The 20,039-nt window shown below is 51.3% G+C and overlaps 1 protein-coding gene across 1 annotated transcript in view; it reads left to right on the plus strand.

Annotated features, from left to right (window-relative positions):
- DOP1B (DOP1 leucine zipper like protein B) overlaps positions 1-20,039 on the plus strand; it is a 123,671-nt gene that overhangs the window by 25,985 nt on the left and 77,647 nt on the right. Inside the window, exons 2-8 of the mRNA XM_068973230.1 lie at positions 1,718-1,899; positions 2,458-2,628; positions 9,379-9,568; positions 12,000-12,098; positions 12,425-12,548; positions 14,755-14,864; positions 18,237-18,351. Of these exons, the coding sequence (XP_068829331.1) occupies positions 1,718-1,899; positions 2,458-2,628; positions 9,379-9,568; positions 12,000-12,098; positions 12,425-12,548; positions 14,755-14,864; positions 18,237-18,351 (991 nt within the window). The remainder of the gene's footprint in view (positions 1-1,717; positions 1,900-2,457; positions 2,629-9,378; positions 9,569-11,999; positions 12,099-12,424; positions 12,549-14,754; positions 14,865-18,236; positions 18,352-20,039) is intronic.

The raw sequence follows: 20,039 nt of genomic DNA on the forward strand, positions 1-20,039 counted from the left end.
CTAGAAAGTAAGCTGTCATGGGCCTGAGACCACACAGCTCTGACACATGTTGGGTGATGTTCCTGTGAGCTGTCTGCCTTGGGAGAGGTCACTCTGCAGAGAGAGGTTTCGAGAACAGCAGAGGAAGAAGCCAGATCCGGCCCCAAATGGCTCACACAGCTCAGCCCGGGAGAGGATGGTGCTTAATGCTGCCAGTCAGCGACACGTGGAACCCGACGGAGCACAGCTCCACGGGCACCCTGCCCTGGGGTGGGGGACACTCCTGCCTCCCTGAGTAGGTGCTGAGCTGAGTTCAGTGAGGAGAACATTCAGGCAGACCTGGTTGGGGGGCAGCGGGGGCCAGGCAGGGACCTCCGGTGGACCTGTGTTGTTAGAAAGTTTGAAGCCGAAGCATTGAGAGGTGGGTCCGGCGAATCAGGTGGGAGTCCGCCGTTGAGGCCTTCTTAAGCGGCTTTGTGAGAAGTGTGGACTTCACCCTGTCAGCTTTCAGTAAATATTTGTGTGAGTCATGTGGATTGTTCCACGGGAAGGGCAGACATTGGGTGTATAATACTGAGTCACAAGGACCCACCCAGCGCTCTCGCAGTGGCCACTCGATGCCGTGAAGAACAGCATGGACCTGCCACCAGGAAGGAGGTGCCCACCGTATTTCTCAGGCACAGTGAGTGCCCAGGGATGCCCTAGCACAGACCAGGCCTACAGTCCTGGCTTCCCAGGTGGCACTAGTGGTAAAGAACCTGCCTGCCAGTGCAGGAGCCGCAAGAGACAGGAGTTAGAGCCCTGGGTGGGGAAGATCCCCTGGAGGAAGGCGTGGCATCCCACTCCAGTATTCTTCCCTGGAGAATCCCATGGACAGAGGAGCCTTGTGGGCTGCCATCTATGGAGCTGGAAAGAGCTGGACACTGAGCGATTTAGCACGCACACAGGCCCGTGTCCTGCTGGAGGAGGCCCTCTTGGGGCGGGGAGGGCGACTGTCATTCCACACCAGCAGGGATCTGACTTCCTCTTGTGGAACTTCCTGGCGAAGACGTCAGGAATCCTGGCCTAGAAGCACAGGGCTCCCCATCTCTGCTGGGCGGCACCCGCCCCCCCCCCCCACCCCGACCCCACGAACTGCACTCAGAACACGCAGCCATGAAGCACAGCTGGGAGGTTGATGGGAAACGCAGGCCTTCCGCAGCTCACACACAAGGCTTTTCTCGGGGACGGGGAGGTCTGTGTTCTGTTCGGTCACAGGTGTAGACTGGAGGCTTCCCCAGACAGAAGCACTCGGCTTCACAGGAAGCTGGCCTGTTGGAGACAGAGGCCCTTTGAAGGGAACGCATGTACGGTGTGCTCAGTGTCCGACTCTTTGTGACCCCATGGACTGAAGCCCACCAGGCTCCTCTGTCCATGGGATTTTCTAGGCAAGAACGCTGGAGTGGGTTGTGATTTCTTTCTCTGTTGAAGGGACACAGGATCACCCTCACTCTCAAAACCACACCCTGCCTCCCCTCCAGCGATGCTGGGGGCTTCCCCAGCCCCGTCTCCCTGACGCTGGCTCGCGGCCCTGGACCTTGAGCCCTCCCTAGCCATCCCTGTGTCTTCCTGTCCGCTCACATCCTGCCTCTTACACCCATGCCGCAGCCTGCTGGGGTCTTCCCGGCCTCGAGGGATGCGTGCCCCGCAGTTCGCGTCACTGCCGCCTTCCTCAAATGCAACTCCTCTTGTTTTCCAGGCTCTGCAGAGTAACCTGAGGTACTCCCTGTTGCCCAGACGACTTGTCATCAGCAAGAGATTAGCGCAGTGCCTGCATCCCGCCTTGCCCAGTGGCGTGCACTTAAAAGCCCTAGAAACCTATGAGATCATCTTTAAGATCGTGGGGACCAAATGGCTGGCCAAGGATTTGTTCCTGTACAGGTAATGCCAGCTTCACCCACTACTTCCCTCTTCTAGTCCTTACGGAATCCACGTTTCAGTTCACCAGAGCAGAAAAGTATACTGCTGCTGCTGCTGCTAAGTCGCATCAGTCGTGTCTGACTCTGTGCAACCCCATGGACAGAAGCCTACCAGGCTCCCCTGTCCGCGGGATTCTCCAGGCAAGAATACTGGAGTGGGTTGTCATTTCCTCCTCCAAGAAAAGGATGAACAAAGTGAAATACAGAGGGATGTGTCAGTTCACCATGAAGCTGTCCATCAGGAGGTTCCCCCAGGGCCCGCCCTCCGGAGTCGGTCCTCCCTGACTTTTCCCCTTGAGCTGAAACGCACTTCGTGCACACTGCCTGTGGCCTGCCCCCTGCCCGCACTGGGTGGTGACTCTCCTGTGACAGCTGGGCACCTCCATCACCAGCATAGACGGCTGGCTGGCTGGCTGGCTGGCCGGCCGCTCTCAAAACCCCCTGTGGCTGGCCGATCCCTTGGAGCTTCTGAGCAGGCCTCTCATTTTCCCTCCTCTCCCTTTCTTCTCTGTCCCCAAAGCTGCGGGCTGTTCCCGCTTCTGGCGCATGCAGCCATGTCGGTGAGACCTGTGCTGCTCGGCCTATACGAGAAGTATTTCCTCCCGCTGCAGAAGCTGCTGCTCCCGAGCCTCCAGGCCTTTGTCGTCGGCCTGCTGCCCGGCCTGGAGGAGGGCTCGGAGATCTATGACAGGTGGGTGTCGGCCAGAGCCCAGGGCCGCCCGCCCCCGGGGTCGGGGGGGTGCCTGCTTGTGTTTTATTCCGCTGCTTTTTGAGAAACGGGGGGAGACGTGCGGAGAAGACCTCGGAAGCAGGGTAGGTGCAGAAGTCAGGCTGGCGTTCACCTTTCTGTGGCGTCTCTGCCTGACGAAGTACCGCGTGCCCCTTTGAATTTTACCACGTTTCCAGGTGAGGGTGGGGAGATGAGAAAGTTCCCCAGAGTCTCTCGGTCTGTGGGCGGCGGGGGATGGGGTTCTGCCTCTTACGTGTCAGGTTCTGAGGGTCTCCCTCCTTCTCTATACTCGTGAACGTGAAAGCGTTCATCGCTCAGTCACGTGCGACTCTTCAGGAACTTACGGACTGGAGCCTGGCCGGCTCCTCTGTCCATGGGGATTCTCTAGGCCAAGAATACTGGAGGGGTTTGCCATGCCCTCCTCCAGGGGATCTTCCAGACCCAGGGATCGAACCCAGGTCTCCAGCATTGCAGGCAGATTCTTTACTCTCTGAGCCACCAGGGAAACCCATTGTTTACTAGGCTGCTTCCAAATAAAAAAGCAAGCCTGGGTTTCATTGATGGGTAGGGCTCGGCTTGATGAGTTTCAAGCACCTTGGAGAAATTTGGCAAGCTCACAGGCACAGAAGTTCATGCAATGGTGTTCATTTGTTTTTATTTATTTTAATTGGAAGCTATTTACAATATTGTGGTTTTGGTCACTGCTTAGGATGGTAAAGAATCCGCCAATAATGTGGGAGACCTGGGTTTGATCCCTGGATTAGGAAGATCCCCTGGAGAAGGGAACGGCTACCCACTCCAGTATTCTGGTCTAGAGAATTCCATGGACTGTATAATCCATGGGGTTGCAAAGAGTCAAACACGACTGAGTGGAATGGGAGAGAGGATATATCCATTCGGACCATGGCATATACACAGAATCGTTTCTGGAGAATCATAGTATGAAAATTCAACTTCCAGGGTATGAACTGTTCTGAGTGATGCCACAGTGATGAGCTTCTGTTCACAGGACCTGTTTCCAGAGCCCGTGTGCAGCTGGCCAGCAGGTCTAGAAACCTGCACGCTTGCACAAGTTTCCATGTGATGACCCAAAGCCCTGCTCGAATCTTCCCCACACCAGAGACCCCAACCGTGCCGCCTTTGCCTTATGGTGCCAGCTGTGGCAGGGGGTGTCAGGGGGCGTGGAGTGGAAGCACGGAATCCATCCAGGGCCCACTCAGAGTGCGCCCTCAAGGAAACCAAATAATCAGAATGTTTGCAGGATGGTGGCTGGTGACCCAGGGTGCGTTAAAGTCACGCGCATCCATCCTGGCGTTTGATGTGCATTTGGGCTGTTTGAGGCTTCCACTCAGCGGGTGGTGGCCCTCTACCTCCTCATGGGGAATCCACCTCAGTGACATGCTACGTCACTAGCATCCAGTTCCCTCGGAGGCAGGGTCTGTCTCGTTGCTATTTGAAACCTAGCACCATGCCCTGAGAAGCCAGGTGGGCCTGTGGGTTCAGAAAGAATCAGGGTCACACGGAGTTAACAAGCCAACCTTTACCTGACTCTGGTCTTGACTCCTAGCCCCAGGCTCTTTCTAGAAGTTCTGGTCCATTCATGTTTTCCTAATAGATGTTTACTGTAAATGCTTCCCCCGCGCCCCCATCATCTAAAGATGAGCACTTCAGCTCCCACAGTGTAAGGCAATTTTTTTTTTTAACTTGTAAGAATGAATCACACCAGAAACCTGTCAGTAGTCAGGGTGTTGTCATATATTCTTCCGGCTGATCAATATATGTTCATTTGAACTGTTGCTCCAGCTGATGAACACAAGTGTTTTCTCCTAATATTATGATTTCTCAACGTTCAACTGCAAGCTGAGTAAAGCTCCGTGAGTCACGGGATACATGCGGCTGTGACACAAAGCCCGATCCGGTGTCTTTGGCGCTCAAGGGTATGAGCGACTGGCCTTCCGAGGTGAAGGCTGGGGCAGGGTTGTATGGTCTCTAAGCGCAGGCATGTGGCCACAGCAATCAGGTGACTGTGTGTATCCAGATCAGTTTGAGAAGGTTCCTTGCTAACCTGCCCAAGAATTGGGTCAGACTCCTCCCAACCCCCGACTCCCAGCAAATACTCTGCGGAGGGTCTGGGGTGGGGCAGTCACGATGTCCGAGCCGGTGGAAGCTGCTGAGGGGTGAGTGAGTGAGTGAATTGGGGCTGCTGAGTCATGGGTTTCGTGGAGGCGGGGACAGTTCCTGGTCTCTGCTTGTCAGTGAACCAGAAGGCCATGGAGATTTTGGCCAGCATTCGGTCTCGTTATTCACCCTGCCTTTCTAATAACCCTTTGATGTCCACAAACCACTCCTGCCCAGGATCCCTCTTGTAAAGTGCACAGGAAGTGCCCACGTGGCTTGCTGTGAGTTCCTGTACGAGGAAGACAGGATTCGTGGTTGGGGGTGGATACTAAACCCCTGCTCCGAGGAGATGGAAGAGAAGTGGGAAGTTTTCAATGGTTGGAAAGCAGGCGGAAAGCAGGCAAAACCCGGCTCCCCAGACATGACCCTTGAACTCAGTGGTTCTCAGCCTATGGTGGCTCTGGCCCCCTGGGGGACCCTTGGCAGTACCTGAGTACATTTTTTGGGTGTTACACCGGGGTGGGGCGGGTGCTACTGGCATCTAGTGGGTAGAGGTGAGGGGTGTGCCTGAACATCCCAGGATGCACACGATTGCCCCCACTGCAAAGGAGGGCCCAGCCCCAGGGGTCCACGTGGTATAGGGTGAGAAACCCTGATTTAAATGAGAGTGGGCGAATCTTCATTGGCCCCTCTTCTGGCCAAGGCCAGCACCACGCTGATGAAGCCCTGCTGGTCCTAGAGTTTTCTCCCCCTTGATCATTCACTGAGTCGCGTCCAACTTTTTGCAACTCCAACCCTACGAACTGCAGCACACCAGGCCTTCCTGTCCCTCACTATCTCCCAGAGTTGGCCCAAGTTTACATCCGTTGAATCGGTGATGCCATCCAATCATCTCATCCTCTGCTGCCCTCTTCTCTTCGCCCTTCAGTCTTTCCCAGCATCAGGGTCTTTTCCAGTGAGCCAGCTGTTGCCATCAGGTGGCCGAAGTGTTGCAGCTTCGATGTCAGCATCAGTCCTTCCACTGAGTATTCAGGGTTGATTTTCCCCTTCTCCCGCGTTTACTTGATGTGATGTTGCAGGGTGCTGTTGTTATTGCCCTGCTGGTTCAGATGGTCACAACCCCAGGCTGTTTGGTCTCATGACAGTTCAGCTTCCACGAGGGTCCATTTAGCAAGTGACCACATGGCCAGAGTCAGGAAGTGCCCGGGGCCCACGGCACACAGCCCGCCTTCCTCACTGGCTGTCAGCTGGGTAGAAGAGTGTGTGGCAATTTCGTAGGAATGAGCTTGCGTTCACGGAGGACAGGAAGCAGCAGCTAAGGTGACTGAGGAAGGGGTTAGGGGATGGTGTGTGTGTTTGGTTTTATTAACTGTCGATTTTAAATACAGAAGATTTCCATTCTGGATGCTAAACCGTGCACACTTATTTTGGAACTTCACAGTTAAGGTGATAAGTGAATAATTCTTTAGTGGACAGTTAATTAGCCTCCCCCCCCCCGCCCCCGCCCCGAAAGCTCAGTTGGTAAAGAATCCACCTGCAATGCAGGAGACTCCGGTTCGATTTGTGGGTTGGGAAGATCTGCTGGAGAAGGGATAGGCTGCCCACTCCAGTATTCTTGGGCTTCCTCTGTGGCTCAGCTGGTAAAGAATCTGCCTGCAATGTGGGAGACCTGGGTTTGATCCCTGGGTCGGGAAGATCCCCTGGAGAAGGAAAAGGCTACCCACTCCAGTATTCTTGCCTGGAGAATTCCATGAACTATACAGTCCATGGGGTCACAAAGAGTCGGACACGACTGAGTGACTTTGACTTCAGCTTTTAACCCCAGTTATCTTGCTCTTTACTTTGCTCTCCATAGAAGTTTTGTTTAGTTGCTCAGTCATGTCTAACACTTTTATGACACCATGAACTGTAGCCCTTTAGCCTCCTGTCCATGGGATTCTCCAGGCAAGAATACTGGAGTGGGTTGTCATCCCCTTCTCCAGCGGATCTTCCCGACCCAGGGATCAAATCTGCCTCTCCCGCATTGGCAGGCAGATTCTTTACCACTAGCACCACCTAGGAAACCCCCCTCCATGGCAGAGTCCTTTCATAATTGCTTGTTTTTCTAACCTGTAACATTATTTCAATTTTTAATATCCATTCATTTTTAAGGTAAAATTTTTATTTTTATATGAAACTGCTTCTTTAATGTGAAAGTCATTCAGTCTTGTCTGACTCTTTGCGAGCCCATAGACTGTACAGTCCATGGGATTGTCCAGGCCAGAATACTGAAGTGGGTAGCCTTTCCCTTCTCCGGGGGATCTTCCCAACCCAGGGATTGAGCCCAGATCTCCTGCATTGCAGGTGGGTTCTTTACCAGCTGAGCCACAAGGGAAGCCCATTTAATAAAGAAAACTGGGCAGTGTTCTCTGAATGTTGAAGAAGGGATAGCGTAAGTGGCATTCCCCAGGCCCTCAGACGGTGGAAACCCCTCTACCGTGGCCACTGTTCCCTGAAATGTGCTTTGGGGATACGCTTTTATAAGCAAGGGGCAGGAGACAGCAGTGTCCATGCTGTAGTGTTTGTGATGGGTTTCAGCTTGGCGTTGGTCTTGTGTGATAGGGACCCTGGAGAGCTCTCCAGGGGCTTCCTGGATTAATCTGCTGCTGTGGGAATCTCTTCCTAGCTCAGGACCATCCTGTGCGTCCACTGTGTCCACAGGGACCCATCTGCCCAGCTTACCGCAACTGCAGCTGCTGAATGGTGCTTCTACCCCAAACTAGCGCTTTTGGTGGTTTTCAGAGCTCGGCAGAGAGAAGCTGTATTTGTTGGCTCAGCCCTGACAGAAGGCTGATCAATACCTTTAGCCACTAAACCATTCTGTGTCCTTCTAAGCATTTGGCTGTTACTGATGCTTCTTCATGTTTTTTTCCTCTGCGTCATTCGCTACGGGTATTTTATGAGTCGAAAAGGTTCATGCTAGGGTTAAGGAAAACAGAATTAATTTTTGATGTTGAAAGGTAGTAGACTTTTTTTGTACGAAATGTTTAAATATATACTGAGCAAGCTGAACTTGGGCAAACTCCGGGAGATGGTGAGGGACAGGGAGGCCTGGTGTGCTGCGGTCGGTGGGGTCACAAAGAGTCGGACATGACTTAGCAGCTGAACAACCAGAGCAAGCTGCACGCAGTGTGGGTCACAGTGAAGTGGAGAGAGTGGCATTCATCTGACAGTCTTCTGGAGGGCCAGCTGCGTGTCATACGCCCATCTGGGCACTGGGGAGGGTCAGCTAGGAGAACAGACCCGTGATGAGTGTATATTCAAGAGACGCTCGCGTAGTTTCACCCCTTTTCTCCACCAGGGCTGAGAGATGACATGCACAGGGCTTTCATTTGTCCCAGGCTCCACTGCCAAGAAGTAGACACAGGATTGCTGATTCCAGAACGCCATTGCTTTATTCTGGGCTTGTCGTCCTGTCTTTTTCCCACACCACCCCCTGCCGTGGTCGATGCAAATAGGAAGCATATGAAAGATGGACTCATTTTAGATTTCAAGTCAGACCCCCTCCTTAAGTGAAATCCCTTCGTGGGAGCTGCCTCCACTGTAATAAGTGCCGTCACCGGGCCCACAAGCTGTGTTTTCACAGTTGGCGGGAAAGGGCCCCGCTAGACGCAGATGCTCCCCAAGCGGAGAGGGGCCTGCCTCGGTCCGTGTCGGTGGAAAAACAAGCTCACACCCCCCAGTGCTGCTGCTGTCCGAGGAGGTCCATCCAAGTGCTGATGCGATGTCACGACATCCCGGGTAAAGATGAGACCTGGATCCAGGCAGGTGGTCCACAGGAGTGCTTCCTGCTGTGGCAGTCGAGGTGTGGAGGTGCTGGGGGCAGAGTGTCGGGAAACGGCCCCAGACCTTCTAGACTGTGCCATGGGGTGGGAGGCCCAGGCAACACCTGTCCCCAGTATTTCTGAAGCCCAGTGTCAGGTGCTCAGGTCAGGGATGTCTTTATCACTGAGTGAGTGACAGTCCCTAAGTCGTGTCCGACTCTTTGTGACCCCATGGACTGTAGCCTGCCAGGCTCTTGTGTCCATGGGATTCTCCAGGCAGGAATACTGGAGTGGTTTCCCATTTCCTTCTCCAGGGGATCTTCCCCACCCAGGGATTGAACACAAGTCTCCTGCGTTGCAGCCGGATTCTTTACCATCTGAGCCACTACGGAAGTCTTTATCATTACTTAGATCTTTAATCAGTTGTGTCAGCCTTTTGCTTTTTTCCGCACATTAATGACTCCTCGTGCTTTTATACAGGGAAGCCGATCTGCTCATGTCCTTGGGGCAGTGGGCCCGCCTCCCACAAGCACGGTGACATCTGTGGTGAGGCCAGAGGTGGAGACGGATCTCTGTGCCCCGAGGGGGACATAACCGGTCAGACGCTGCCCCTCGGCCAAGACGCAGCCCGTCTCGGTGACACGTTTGTCCTAGAAAATTCAGTTTTCAGTGACAGCTGGCGGACGGACAGACAGACACCGAAGGGGCAGACGGCGGCGGCTCAGAATGAGGGAGGTGGCGTTTCCCTGGCCTGCGGGGATCGCCCTGACGCTGTGCTCTCCCGTCCTAGGACGGACGCGCTGCTCCTGAAGCTGTCCCTGGTGGTCGGCAGGGAGGTCTTCTACGCTGCCCTCTGGGGGAGTGTCCTGGCCAGCCCGTCCATCCGGCTGCCCGCCTCGCTCTTCGTGGTGGGCCACATCAACCGGGGTGCGCCCGGCCGGGAGCAGAAGTACATGCTGGGGACTGACTACCAGCTCACGGTGGGTGCCCCGGGCCTGGTGGGGGGCGGGGCTGGGGTGGAGTCGGGGCGGGTGGGCACAGCAGGATGTGGAGGTGTTCGGAGAGACTGAGCAGGTGAGGAGGCGGCATCGCTGTACAGCCCACATGGGGACGTGGTCGTGGTCTCTGACACCTGCATCACGCGTGTGTTCACACGTGCTGCTCACACCTGAGCAGGGCCCTTCAGCAATACAGGTGGCTCCTGAGAGCCCTCAGCTGGGGGTTTGCTGTTGAGTCCCAGCCGTGTTTTCAGCCCCCGCCCCCCGCTACCTCCGTCACACTGACCACTGACCACCGCCCGCAAACAGGCTCCCACCTCCGGCTCCTTCCATCCTCCCGTGTGCCCTCCTCTCCCTCTGGCTGCTCACACACCTAGGTTGTCCAGGTTCCTCAGGGGTCTGTCCCCAGGCCTTCTTCCCTGGAGGTGACCTGCCTTCTCATGACCTTGAAAACTGGGAATTTCTCAGATCTGTTGTCGTTTTCTCCCCAAACTTCTCCAGTTCTCCAGGCCAGAATACTGCAGTGGGTAGCCTTTCCCTTCTCTAGGGGATCTCCCAACCAAGGGATGGAACCCAGATCTCCCAAATGGCAGGTGGATTCTCTACCAGCTGAGCCACCAGGGAAGCCCAAGAATTGTGGAGTGGGTAGCTGATCCCTTCTCCAGGGATCTTCCCGACCCAGGAAAGGAACTGGGGTCTCTTGCCTTGCAGGCAGATTCTTTACCAACTGAGCTATCAGGGAAACACTCCCAAACTTCAGTTCAGTTCAGTTCAGTCGTTCAGTTGTGTCCGACTCTTTGAGACCCCATGGACTGCAGCACGTCAGGCTCCCCTGTCCATCACCAACTCCCAGAGCTTGCTCAAACTCATGTCCATCGAGTCAGTGATGCCAGCCAACCATCTCATTCTCTGTCATCCCCTTCTTCTCCAGCCTTCAATCTTTCCCAGCATCAGGGTCTTTTCCAGTGAGTCAGTTAGTTCTTCACATCAGGTGGCCAAAGTATTGGAGTTTCAGCTTCAGCGTCAGCCCTTGCAATGAATATTCAGATCTGATTTCCTTTAGGATGGACTGATTGGATCTCCCTGAAGTCCAAGGGACTCTCAAGAGTCTTCTCTAACACCACAGTTCAAAAGCATCAATTCCACTCTGAGTCAAATCAGTTCTCCCAAACTTAAGGCTTGTTTAATGGCTTGCAGTCTATCGCCACCTAGTGGTGGACCTCGCTTCAAACTGAAAACGTTCAAAGCTGATTTCATCGTTAAGAAAGTGGGCAGCGATTCCTTACCCCGCTGAATCCATTCCTCTTTGCACCGTGGAAGTAATAGATCTCCCCATGGGGCTCTCCGAGGAAAAGAGTGATGAAGGGACGTCGTCCAGTGCTTAGGACAGAGGAGACCCTCACAGACACACTCCCTCCTCTGCCCTGTCAGCAACCGCTGCGTCTCTTCCTCTGTTTTCACCTCCCTGCTTCGTCTCCTTCGGTCTTGTTCCCGGACCACCATGTAATTTTCTAACTGATTTCTCCCCATCTCTTCCCTCTCCCATCCAGTGCTTTTTTGGTTGCTGTGAGACTTCACTTGCTGAAGCATAACATTGCTTAGATCTTTTCTGTGCTTGAAAAATTACCTGCTGCCAGGAAATAAAGTCCATCCTCAGGAGTGCCCTGGTGGTCTGCTCCCGGTTGCCCAGAGGCCTGACTCTTTCCTCCTGGCCATCTGCGCTCCCAGAGCTCGCCGCCCCTCCTGGCCTGGCAAGTCTGTGATGCCGTCTTTGCTTGAGCTGGTCCCTCCCTCGTCCTGCGCTCACTGCCCGTCTCTTCTCTCCCATCTCAGTGTCTGTCCTGCCTGTCTTTCAAGCTCAGCTTCCCCACAAAGCTTCGCTGTTCCCCCCGGATGAAAGATCTCGCCCTCTCCTCTTCCCGGTTCTCACAGCTTTTTGTTAAAACTCTTCTTATGGCTGGTTTTCTATCGGGCAGCTGTAGCACATCTATCTGCATTCAGAAAGGATCCTCAAAATCCGCATTGAATTGGTTTGGAGTCCATTTGGCTGGATGTCATTGGAGTTTTAGTATAGTCGAAGGTCCCCATTGGAACCTAAAAACGTTTCTCTCTGGGATTGTAGGACCTGAGGTCTTAGAGCCTGGCCATCCGGTCCAAGCCTCTCCACTTCTGAAATCAAACAGTGCGGTCTTTCCCACCACACAGAGCGCCCCACCCCCCGCCCCCCCAGCATCTGGAGCTAGAACCAAGTTTCCCATATTTACACCGTGTTGTTCTGTTCCACGTGACGTTAACACAATGGTTTCAAGATGACCAGGGAAAGTTGTTTTCATTTTTACGATTAAAAAGAATAGCTGCAAATGATGCTCAATGTCTTGGGCGTGGAATGTTCACGGCGTTTTGTCCCTTGCAGATAAAGTCCTTATGTGCTTCCCTGTTGGACTCAAACGTGCTGGTGCAAAGAAATAACCTGGAGATTGCCCTGTTCTTCTTCCCATTTTATGCCTGCCTGGTGAGCAGCCTGTGTTCTTCCAGGGGCAGTGCTGGCCTTCTCTGAGGCCGTGGGGTGGGCGGGAGAGACCCGGGCCATCTTGTCAGGAGGGCAGGCCAGGTGCTCAGTGACCACTGTCCACGTTCAGCTCGTTTCTGTGCGGGTGGTGTTTCCATAGCAGAATCGAGTAGCTTCTCCCCTGGGCAGCGTGTGAAGAACCCACCCCTTTTGAGAACCTCTCTTTAAGGTAAAGCTTTGTAGGCTGCTGAAGAGGGTCCGCATGTCAGAAGGCCAGCAGTTTACCGGGTCATCACCTTGTGGTAAAGTTTCCTCTATCTTCCTCCTAGGATTCCAACGAGAGAGCCATCCCCCTGCTCAGATCCGACATTGTGCGTGTCCTCTCAGCTGCCACTCAGACCCTCCTGAGACGGGATATGTCTCTGAACAGAAGGCTTTACGCGTGGTTACTTGGTACGTAGGGGCTAGAGACCCAGAGGGAAGGTGCTGATTTGGGGAATAAGTTCTAATCTTGGTGATGCGTTTCTGAATGTCATCAGTGTAGGAAGACAGCACGCAGACCGAACTGTCAACTGGTCAGCAGAGTTCTGCTGTCTAGCGTCAGTACATAAAATACAGAGAAGTAACAGGATTTTCTGGAGAAGGAGATGGCAACGCACTGCAGTGTTCTTGCCTGGGAAATCCCACGGACAGAGGAGCCTGGCAGGCTACAGTTGTCCATGGGGTTGCAAAGAGTTGGACACGACCGAGCAGCTGAGCGATGAGATTTGTAAAATGTTAACTGAATTCCATTTTAAGAAACTTGAAAGACCACAAAATAACAGTGGCTAGGCCTTATTTAGGTAGAAGCCTGCTGCTGTGGAGAAGCTTCATGGGATACGGGTGTGTGTGAGAAAACCCAGAAACGTGGGAATATGGTCAAGGAAGGTTTTGTCTGGATGGGAACATCTGTGGCTTTTGATGCATTTGGGGAGGAATTTGGGGAGGTAAGTCATCAGATGACTTACCATCTGATGGTTCAGATGGTAAAGAATTTTTCTGCAATGCAGATATCCCGGGTTTAATCCCTGGGTCAAGAAGATTCCCCTGGAGAAGGGAATGGCTGCCCACTCCAGTCTTCTTGCCTGGAGCATTCCATGGACGAAGGAGCCTGGAGGGCTACAGTCCGTGGGGCCGCAAAGAGTCAGACACGACTGAGCGACTCACACTTTGACTTTGTTTGGGTGACTTTGGGAGCCCACGAGAACCCTCGTTCATGTTTCTGTGCACTTCTCTTCTTGTGGACAGACTGTACACCTGCAGGAAAAGAGCCCTTGACTGTCAGTTGAAAGGCCTCATGGGGACAAGTTCAGGAGATCACAGGGCCTGAAAGGTAGCATTTTGTGAATGTTGCAGATTCCCAAGTTCATGTCCCTAAGAGAAGATGGTGTACAGAGTGATTGTGAAAGGACTCAGAGCTTCTCTTTTAAGGCTTTATTTTTCTAGAGCAGTTTTAGGCACAGCACAACTAAGAGGACGGTATGGAGAGTTCCCATCTAGCCCTCCTCCCTGAAATGCATGCGCGCCTCCCCCTAACTAGCATCCCCCAGTGGAGCGGCACGTTTATCACAGTCGAGGGACCTACACCGATACGTCATCATCACCACAGGCACCCCCTACCCCGTTTATTCCCACTCAGTACTGTGCATTCTGTGGCTTTAGACAAAGGTCTATAATAATACATGTCTCCCATTAGAGTGTCACCTGGAGGATTTTCACTGGCCTGAAAATCCTCTGCTGCTCAGCTTTTTTTCTTTTTAACTCTCGTGGTGCCCAGTCACTCAATCGTGTCCAACTCTTTGCAACCCCATGGACTGTAGCCCGCCAGCCTCCTCTGTCTATGGGATTCTCCAGGCAAGAATACTGGGGTGGGTTGCCGTGTCCTTCTCCAGGGGATCTTCCTGACCCAGGAATCAAACTCACATCTCCTACTTGGCAGGTGGATTCTTTACCACTGTGCCACCTGGCATATCAATGTCAGAAAGTCCTCTTAACCCTTTCTTCCCCTGGTTATAAAACTTTGAGAAGTCATAGCATGGAAGCTTATGAAGGATCTCCAGAGGGATATTTACAGGCTCTTTAAACTTTTTTTTTGTTAAAAGGATGATTTTGTCAAATGCACAGCTCCCTCACAGGGGGGCTCAGCACCTTGTCTGTAGGGAGGACCTGGGACCCAAGCTCAGTAACAGCTTCTACTTGTATAAGCTGTGACCCCAGGAGTCCAGACTCTGCTTAGAAAGATGCTGTGCCTTACCCTAAGGACCTTAGAGACTCAGCCACGGCTCAAAGTGAGTGCGTCCAGATGAGAATACCTTGATTTCTCATACTGCTGTACAAGTAAGCACCGGTTTTCACAAATGATAGGCATTCTGTTTGATTCTCATAATCATACTTGTCAAAGACAGTCAGGATGAACTCAGCTGAGGCCCGTTGAGATGGAATTCTTCCTGTCTGATTCGTGGCACACCACTGTCAGAAAGATAGGACTTGGTTTCACTGAATCTCATTTTTGATTTCTGTTGGAGGCGTTCCGTTTTTTGAAATACCAGAGCATAAGACCTTTGCACAATAATATGTACTCTAAATTTCTTTACATCTCATGGTTCTTGTTCTTTTATAGGTTCAGATATTAAAGGAAATACCATCGTGCCCGAATCTGAAGTCTCAAATGTTTATGAAGACCAGTCCATGTATTTTTTTGAGAAATACTCCAAGGATCTTTTAGTTGAGGTAAAGGAGCATTTCTGGAAAGGGGATCTCGATCAGGACCTTCCTAATTGTGGTTTTTCAGTGGGGTTCCTTGTGGGACCTCAGAGTAGACATGGGGCCCGTTCCTTCATACGCAGTTGGGGAAAATCCATGTGTGGTCATCCCCTGGAATCCACAGGGAGTGGTTCCAGCCCTTCCCGCACCCCCATCCTGTGGATACCGAACTCCACAGGTGCTTAAGTCCCTGTATATGACACAACCTGGTGTTTGCATGCAACATATGCTCGTCCTCTCGTGCGCCGTAACTCAGCACTGCATTACTTGTGATACCACGTCTAGGCGATTTGTGACATAAATGCTGTGTAAATATGTTGCAGAACTCAGCGTAAATGCTATAGAAGTAGTTGCTAATGCATGGCAAGCTCAGGCTTTGCCTTTGGGAACTTTCTGGAATTTTTTTCCCCCAAAATATTGGCAATCTGTGGACGACTGAATCCGAGGCTGCAAGACCCATGGTACGGAGGGCCACGGGTTGTCATCTCGTGCTGTGTGACTGCTTTTACTTCTATCCCAGACATTTAACAACTAGAAGTGACCCCTGATGTCACTCTGAGACAACTGATTCTTTTTTTTTCATTGTAGGCTAATTACTTTACAATATTGTGGTGGTTTTTACCATACATTGACATGAATCAGCCACGGGTGTACATGTATTCCCCATCCTAAACCTCGCTCCCACCTCCCTCCCCACCCCATCCCTCTGGGTCATCCCAGTGCACCAGCCCTGAGCACCCTGTCTCATGCATCAAACCTGGACTGGCGATCTGTTTCACATATGGTAGTATACATGTTTCAGTGCTATTCTCAAATCACCCCACCCTCGCCTTCTCCCACAGAGTCCAAAAGTCTCTTCTTTACATCTGTGTCTCTTTTGAGAGAGAGCTGATTCTTAAGTAGGTTGATAAGGAGTCAAGGGCCCTCAAGGAGAAAGGGACAAACCTTTTTTTTTCCTACATTCCTTCAGCTTAGTCACTTAAGACATTTTTTTTCCCTTAAACTCTGAGTTGTTATGACAATAATCTATCTCTTCTAAGACTAACTTTCTTTTAACCCTGAGCTAATGATTACACAACAAAACAACTCTCTTGCTCAAGGGTCTGCTTTTCCTTAAACTCTTATCAGTTCAGTTCAGTCGCTCAGTCGTGTCCAACTCTTTGCGACCCCATGAATTGCAGCACGCCAGGCCTCCCTGTCCATCACCAACTCCCAGAGTTTACCCAGACCCATGTCCATCGAGTCAGTGATGCCATCCAGTCATCTCATTCTCTGTCATCCCCTTCTCCTCCTGCCAGCATCCCAATCCCTCCCAGCATCAGGGTCTTTTCCAGTGACTCTTCGCATCAGGTGGCGAAAGTATTGGAGTTTCAGCTTCAGCATCAGTCCTTCCAGTGAACACCCAGGACTGATCTCCTTTAGGATGGACTGGTTGGATCTCCTTGCAGTCCAGGGGACCCTCAAGAGTCTTCTCCAACACCACAGTTCAAAAGCATCAATTCTTTGGCGCTCAGCCTTCTTCACAGTCTAACTCTCACATCCATACATGACCACAGGAAAAACCATAGCCTTGACTAGATGGACCTTTGTTAGCAAAATAATGTCTCTGCTTTTGAATATGCTATCTAGGTTGGTCATAACTTCCTTCCAAGGAGTAAGTGTCTTTTAATTTCATGGCTGCAGTCACCATCTCCAGTGATTTTGGAGCCCCCAAAAATAAAGTCTAACACTGTTTCTGCTGTTTCCCCATCTATTTCCCATGAAGTGATGGGACCAGATGCCATGATCTTCATTTTCTGAATGTTGAGCTTTAAGCCAACTTTTTCACTCTCCTCTTTCACTTTCATCAAGAGGCTTTTTAGTTCCTCTTCACTTTCTACCATATCGGTGGTGTCATCTGCATATCTGAGGTTATTGATATTTCTCCTGGCAATCTTGATTCCAGCTTGTGCTTCTTCCAGCCCAGTGTTTCTCATGATGTACTCTGCATGTAAGTTAAATAAGCAGGGTGACTATACAGCCTTGATATACTCCTTTCCCAGTTTGGAACCAGTCTGTTGTTCCATGTCGAGTTCTAACTGTTGCTTCCTGACGTACATAAAGATTTCTCAAGAGGCAGCTCAGGTGGTCTGGTATTCCCATCTCTTTCAGAATTTTCCACAGTTTATTATGATCCACACAGTCAAAGGCTTTGGCATAGTCAATAAAGCAGAAATAGATGTTTTTCTGAAACTCTCTTGCTTTTTCAGTGATCCAGCAGATGTTGGCAATTTGATCTCTGGTTCCTCTGCCTTTTCTAAAACCACCTTGAACATCTGGAAGTTCACGGTTCACGTATTGCTGAAGCCTGGCTTGGAGAATTTTGAGCATTACTTTACTAGCATGTGAGATGAGTACAATTGTGCAGTAGTTTGAGCATTCTTTGTCATTGCCTTTCTTTGGGATTGGAATGAAAACTGACCTTTTTCAGTCCTGTGGCCACTGCTGAGTTTTCCAAATTTGCTGGCATATTGAGTGCAGCACTTTCACAGCATCATCTTTCAGGATTTGAAATAGCTCCACTAGAATTCCATCACCTCCACTAGCTTTGTTCATAGTGATACTTTCTAAGGCCCACTTGACTTCACATTCCGGGATGTCTGGCTTTAGGTGAGTGATCACACCATTGTGATTATCTGGGTTGTGAAGATCTTTTTTGTGCAGTTCTTCTGTGTAGTCGTGCCACCTCTTGTTAATATCTTCTGCTTCTGTTAGGTCCATAAAATTTCTGTCCTTTATCGAGCTCATCTTTGCATGAAATGTTTGTTAGTCTTTCCCATTCTGTTGTTTTCCTCTATTTCTTTGCATTGATCACTGAGGAAGGCTTTCTTATCTCTCCTTGCTATCCTTTGGAACTCTGCATTCAAATGGGAATATCTTTCCTTTTCTCCTTTGCTTAAACTCTGTGCTAATAATTATATAGCAACAATGTATCCTGCTCAAGTACGTGTTTCTCCTCCTTAAGAACCTTCTGAGTCATCCTGTTATCTTAAGAGATAGGTTGTGGGAGTGGGTTTGGTAAGACCTTTCTACTGTTAGTAAGCAACTGAGAAAGTATATAAATCCCCACCCGAACTCCACCTGCTTCTGATGTCAGAAGTGTTTCTCTGTCCACTTTTCACCTTAATAAAACTCTTGCTGCACAAAGCTCTGAGTGACTAAAGCCAAGTCTCTAGTCCCAAAGCAAAACCCTCTCCTTTGGAGACTCCGAATCCAACACCATTCACCATAAGCCATCAACACTATACTGTATATAATACCCTAATGTGTGGCTTTTTTAAAAAAAACAAAACAAAACAGGGTCTGGCCGAGATCCTGCACCAGAAGTTCCCTGACATCGATGTAGAGGAGCGCCACCACGGGTACCTGAAGCCTTTCCGGATCCTCGTCAGTCTGCTCGACAAGCCGGAAATAGGTAATGCTAGACGTGCTCTACCAACATGCGCCCAAGGTGGGTTCCCTGCTGAGCGGGAGTTCAGTATCGGTGAGGTGCAGTCACCCCATTGTTTGGTAGTGCTTTAGTTGCCAACTCGGGTCTGACTCTGGCGACCCCATGGACTGCAGCCCGCCAGGCTCCTCTATCCACGGGATTTTCCAGGCAAGAACAGTGGAGTGGGTTGCCATTGCCTTCTCCAGGGGATCTTCCCGACCCACAAATCGAACCCAGGTCTCCTGCATTGAAGGCAGGTCTCCTGCATTGCCGGTGGATTCTTTGCCGACTGAGCTACAAGGGAAGCCACCGCATCGTTTAGAATACAGTTTAATCTTTGAAATTTCAGAATCTCGAGGGACTTCAGTCATGCTCTGTGCTTCAGTTTTCACTGTTTGCTGCTGCTGCTAAGTCGCTTTGGTCGTGTCCAACTCTGCAATCGCACGTTCTGTAGGACTGTAGCCCGCCAGGCTCCTCTGTCCATGGGATTCTCCAGGCGCAAATACTGGAGTGGGTTGCCATATCCTTCTCCAGGAGATCTTCCCAACCGCGGGATCGAACACGGGTTTCTCACCTTTGCAGGCAGTTTCTTCTTAAATTTTTTGCACAGTTACTTGAATTTTTATTTTAGGAAAATACCTTTGAGCTGTTATGCTCATTGGAACACATGCCTGCAGGGCATGTACAATACTGACTTTGTGAGAACGTGTCTTCAGTTAAATGGCTTTGGTTGTATTCTCAAGAAAACAGGGGACCCTCCTCCATCTTTTTGCCTTGGGAGTCCAGACAAGCTCTCTCTGCCATGTAGGCCTCGGTCTTTTCCTCTGTCACATGAAGGAGGGTCTGATTTCGGAGAGACAGCAGTGAGTGGTAACTTCAAGCGAGATCTTAGACCCCTGCCCAGGAATTGAACCTGGGTATCCTGGATGAGATCAACCCTGGGATTTCTTTGGAAGGAATGATGCTAAAGCTGAAGCTCCAGTACTTTGGCCACCTCATGCGAAGAGTTGACTCATTGGAAAAGACCCTGATGCTGGGAGAGATTGTGGGCAGGAGGAGAAGGGGACGACCGAGGATGAGATGGCTGGATGGCATCACGGACTCGATGGACGTGAGTCTGAGTGAACTCCGGGAGTTGGTGATGGACAGGGAGGCCTGGCGTGCTGTGATTCATGGGGTCGCAAAGAGTCAGACACGACTGAGCGACTGAACTGAACTGATCATGGATGAAAGCCAGGAATCCTGGCCACTAGTCCAGCAAGGGCTAGAGGCGAGAAGCAAAATTCCACTGGCCCTTGCCCCCACTGTAAAATACATTTGTCGAAGAGGCAAAAGCTATAAAAACAGGTACAAAGTTTATTATTAGAGACTCAGAACAACAAGTAGGAGAGCACACAGAGAAATAGTGTGTGAAGACGGAAGGAAGGCAGAAATAGGGCCTCCCCAATGGCTCAGTGGTAAAGAATCCACCTGCAGTGCAGGAGATGCAGGAGAACGAGGTTTGATCCCTGGGTCCGGAAGATCCCCTGGAGAAGGAAATGGCAATCCACTCCGGTATTCTTGCCTGCAAATCCCATGGACAGAGGAGCCTGGTGGGCCACAGTCCAGGGGGTCGTAAAGAGTCGGGCACGACTGAGCATGCACATGGCAGGTCCATCGGTGAGGCAGAGAAA

Source organism: Capricornis sumatraensis, chromosome 1 (assembly GCF_032405125.1).
Source record: "Capricornis sumatraensis isolate serow.1 chromosome 1, serow.2, whole genome shotgun sequence".
Taxonomy (NCBI): Eukaryota; Metazoa; Chordata; class Mammalia; order Artiodactyla; family Bovidae; genus Capricornis; species Capricornis sumatraensis.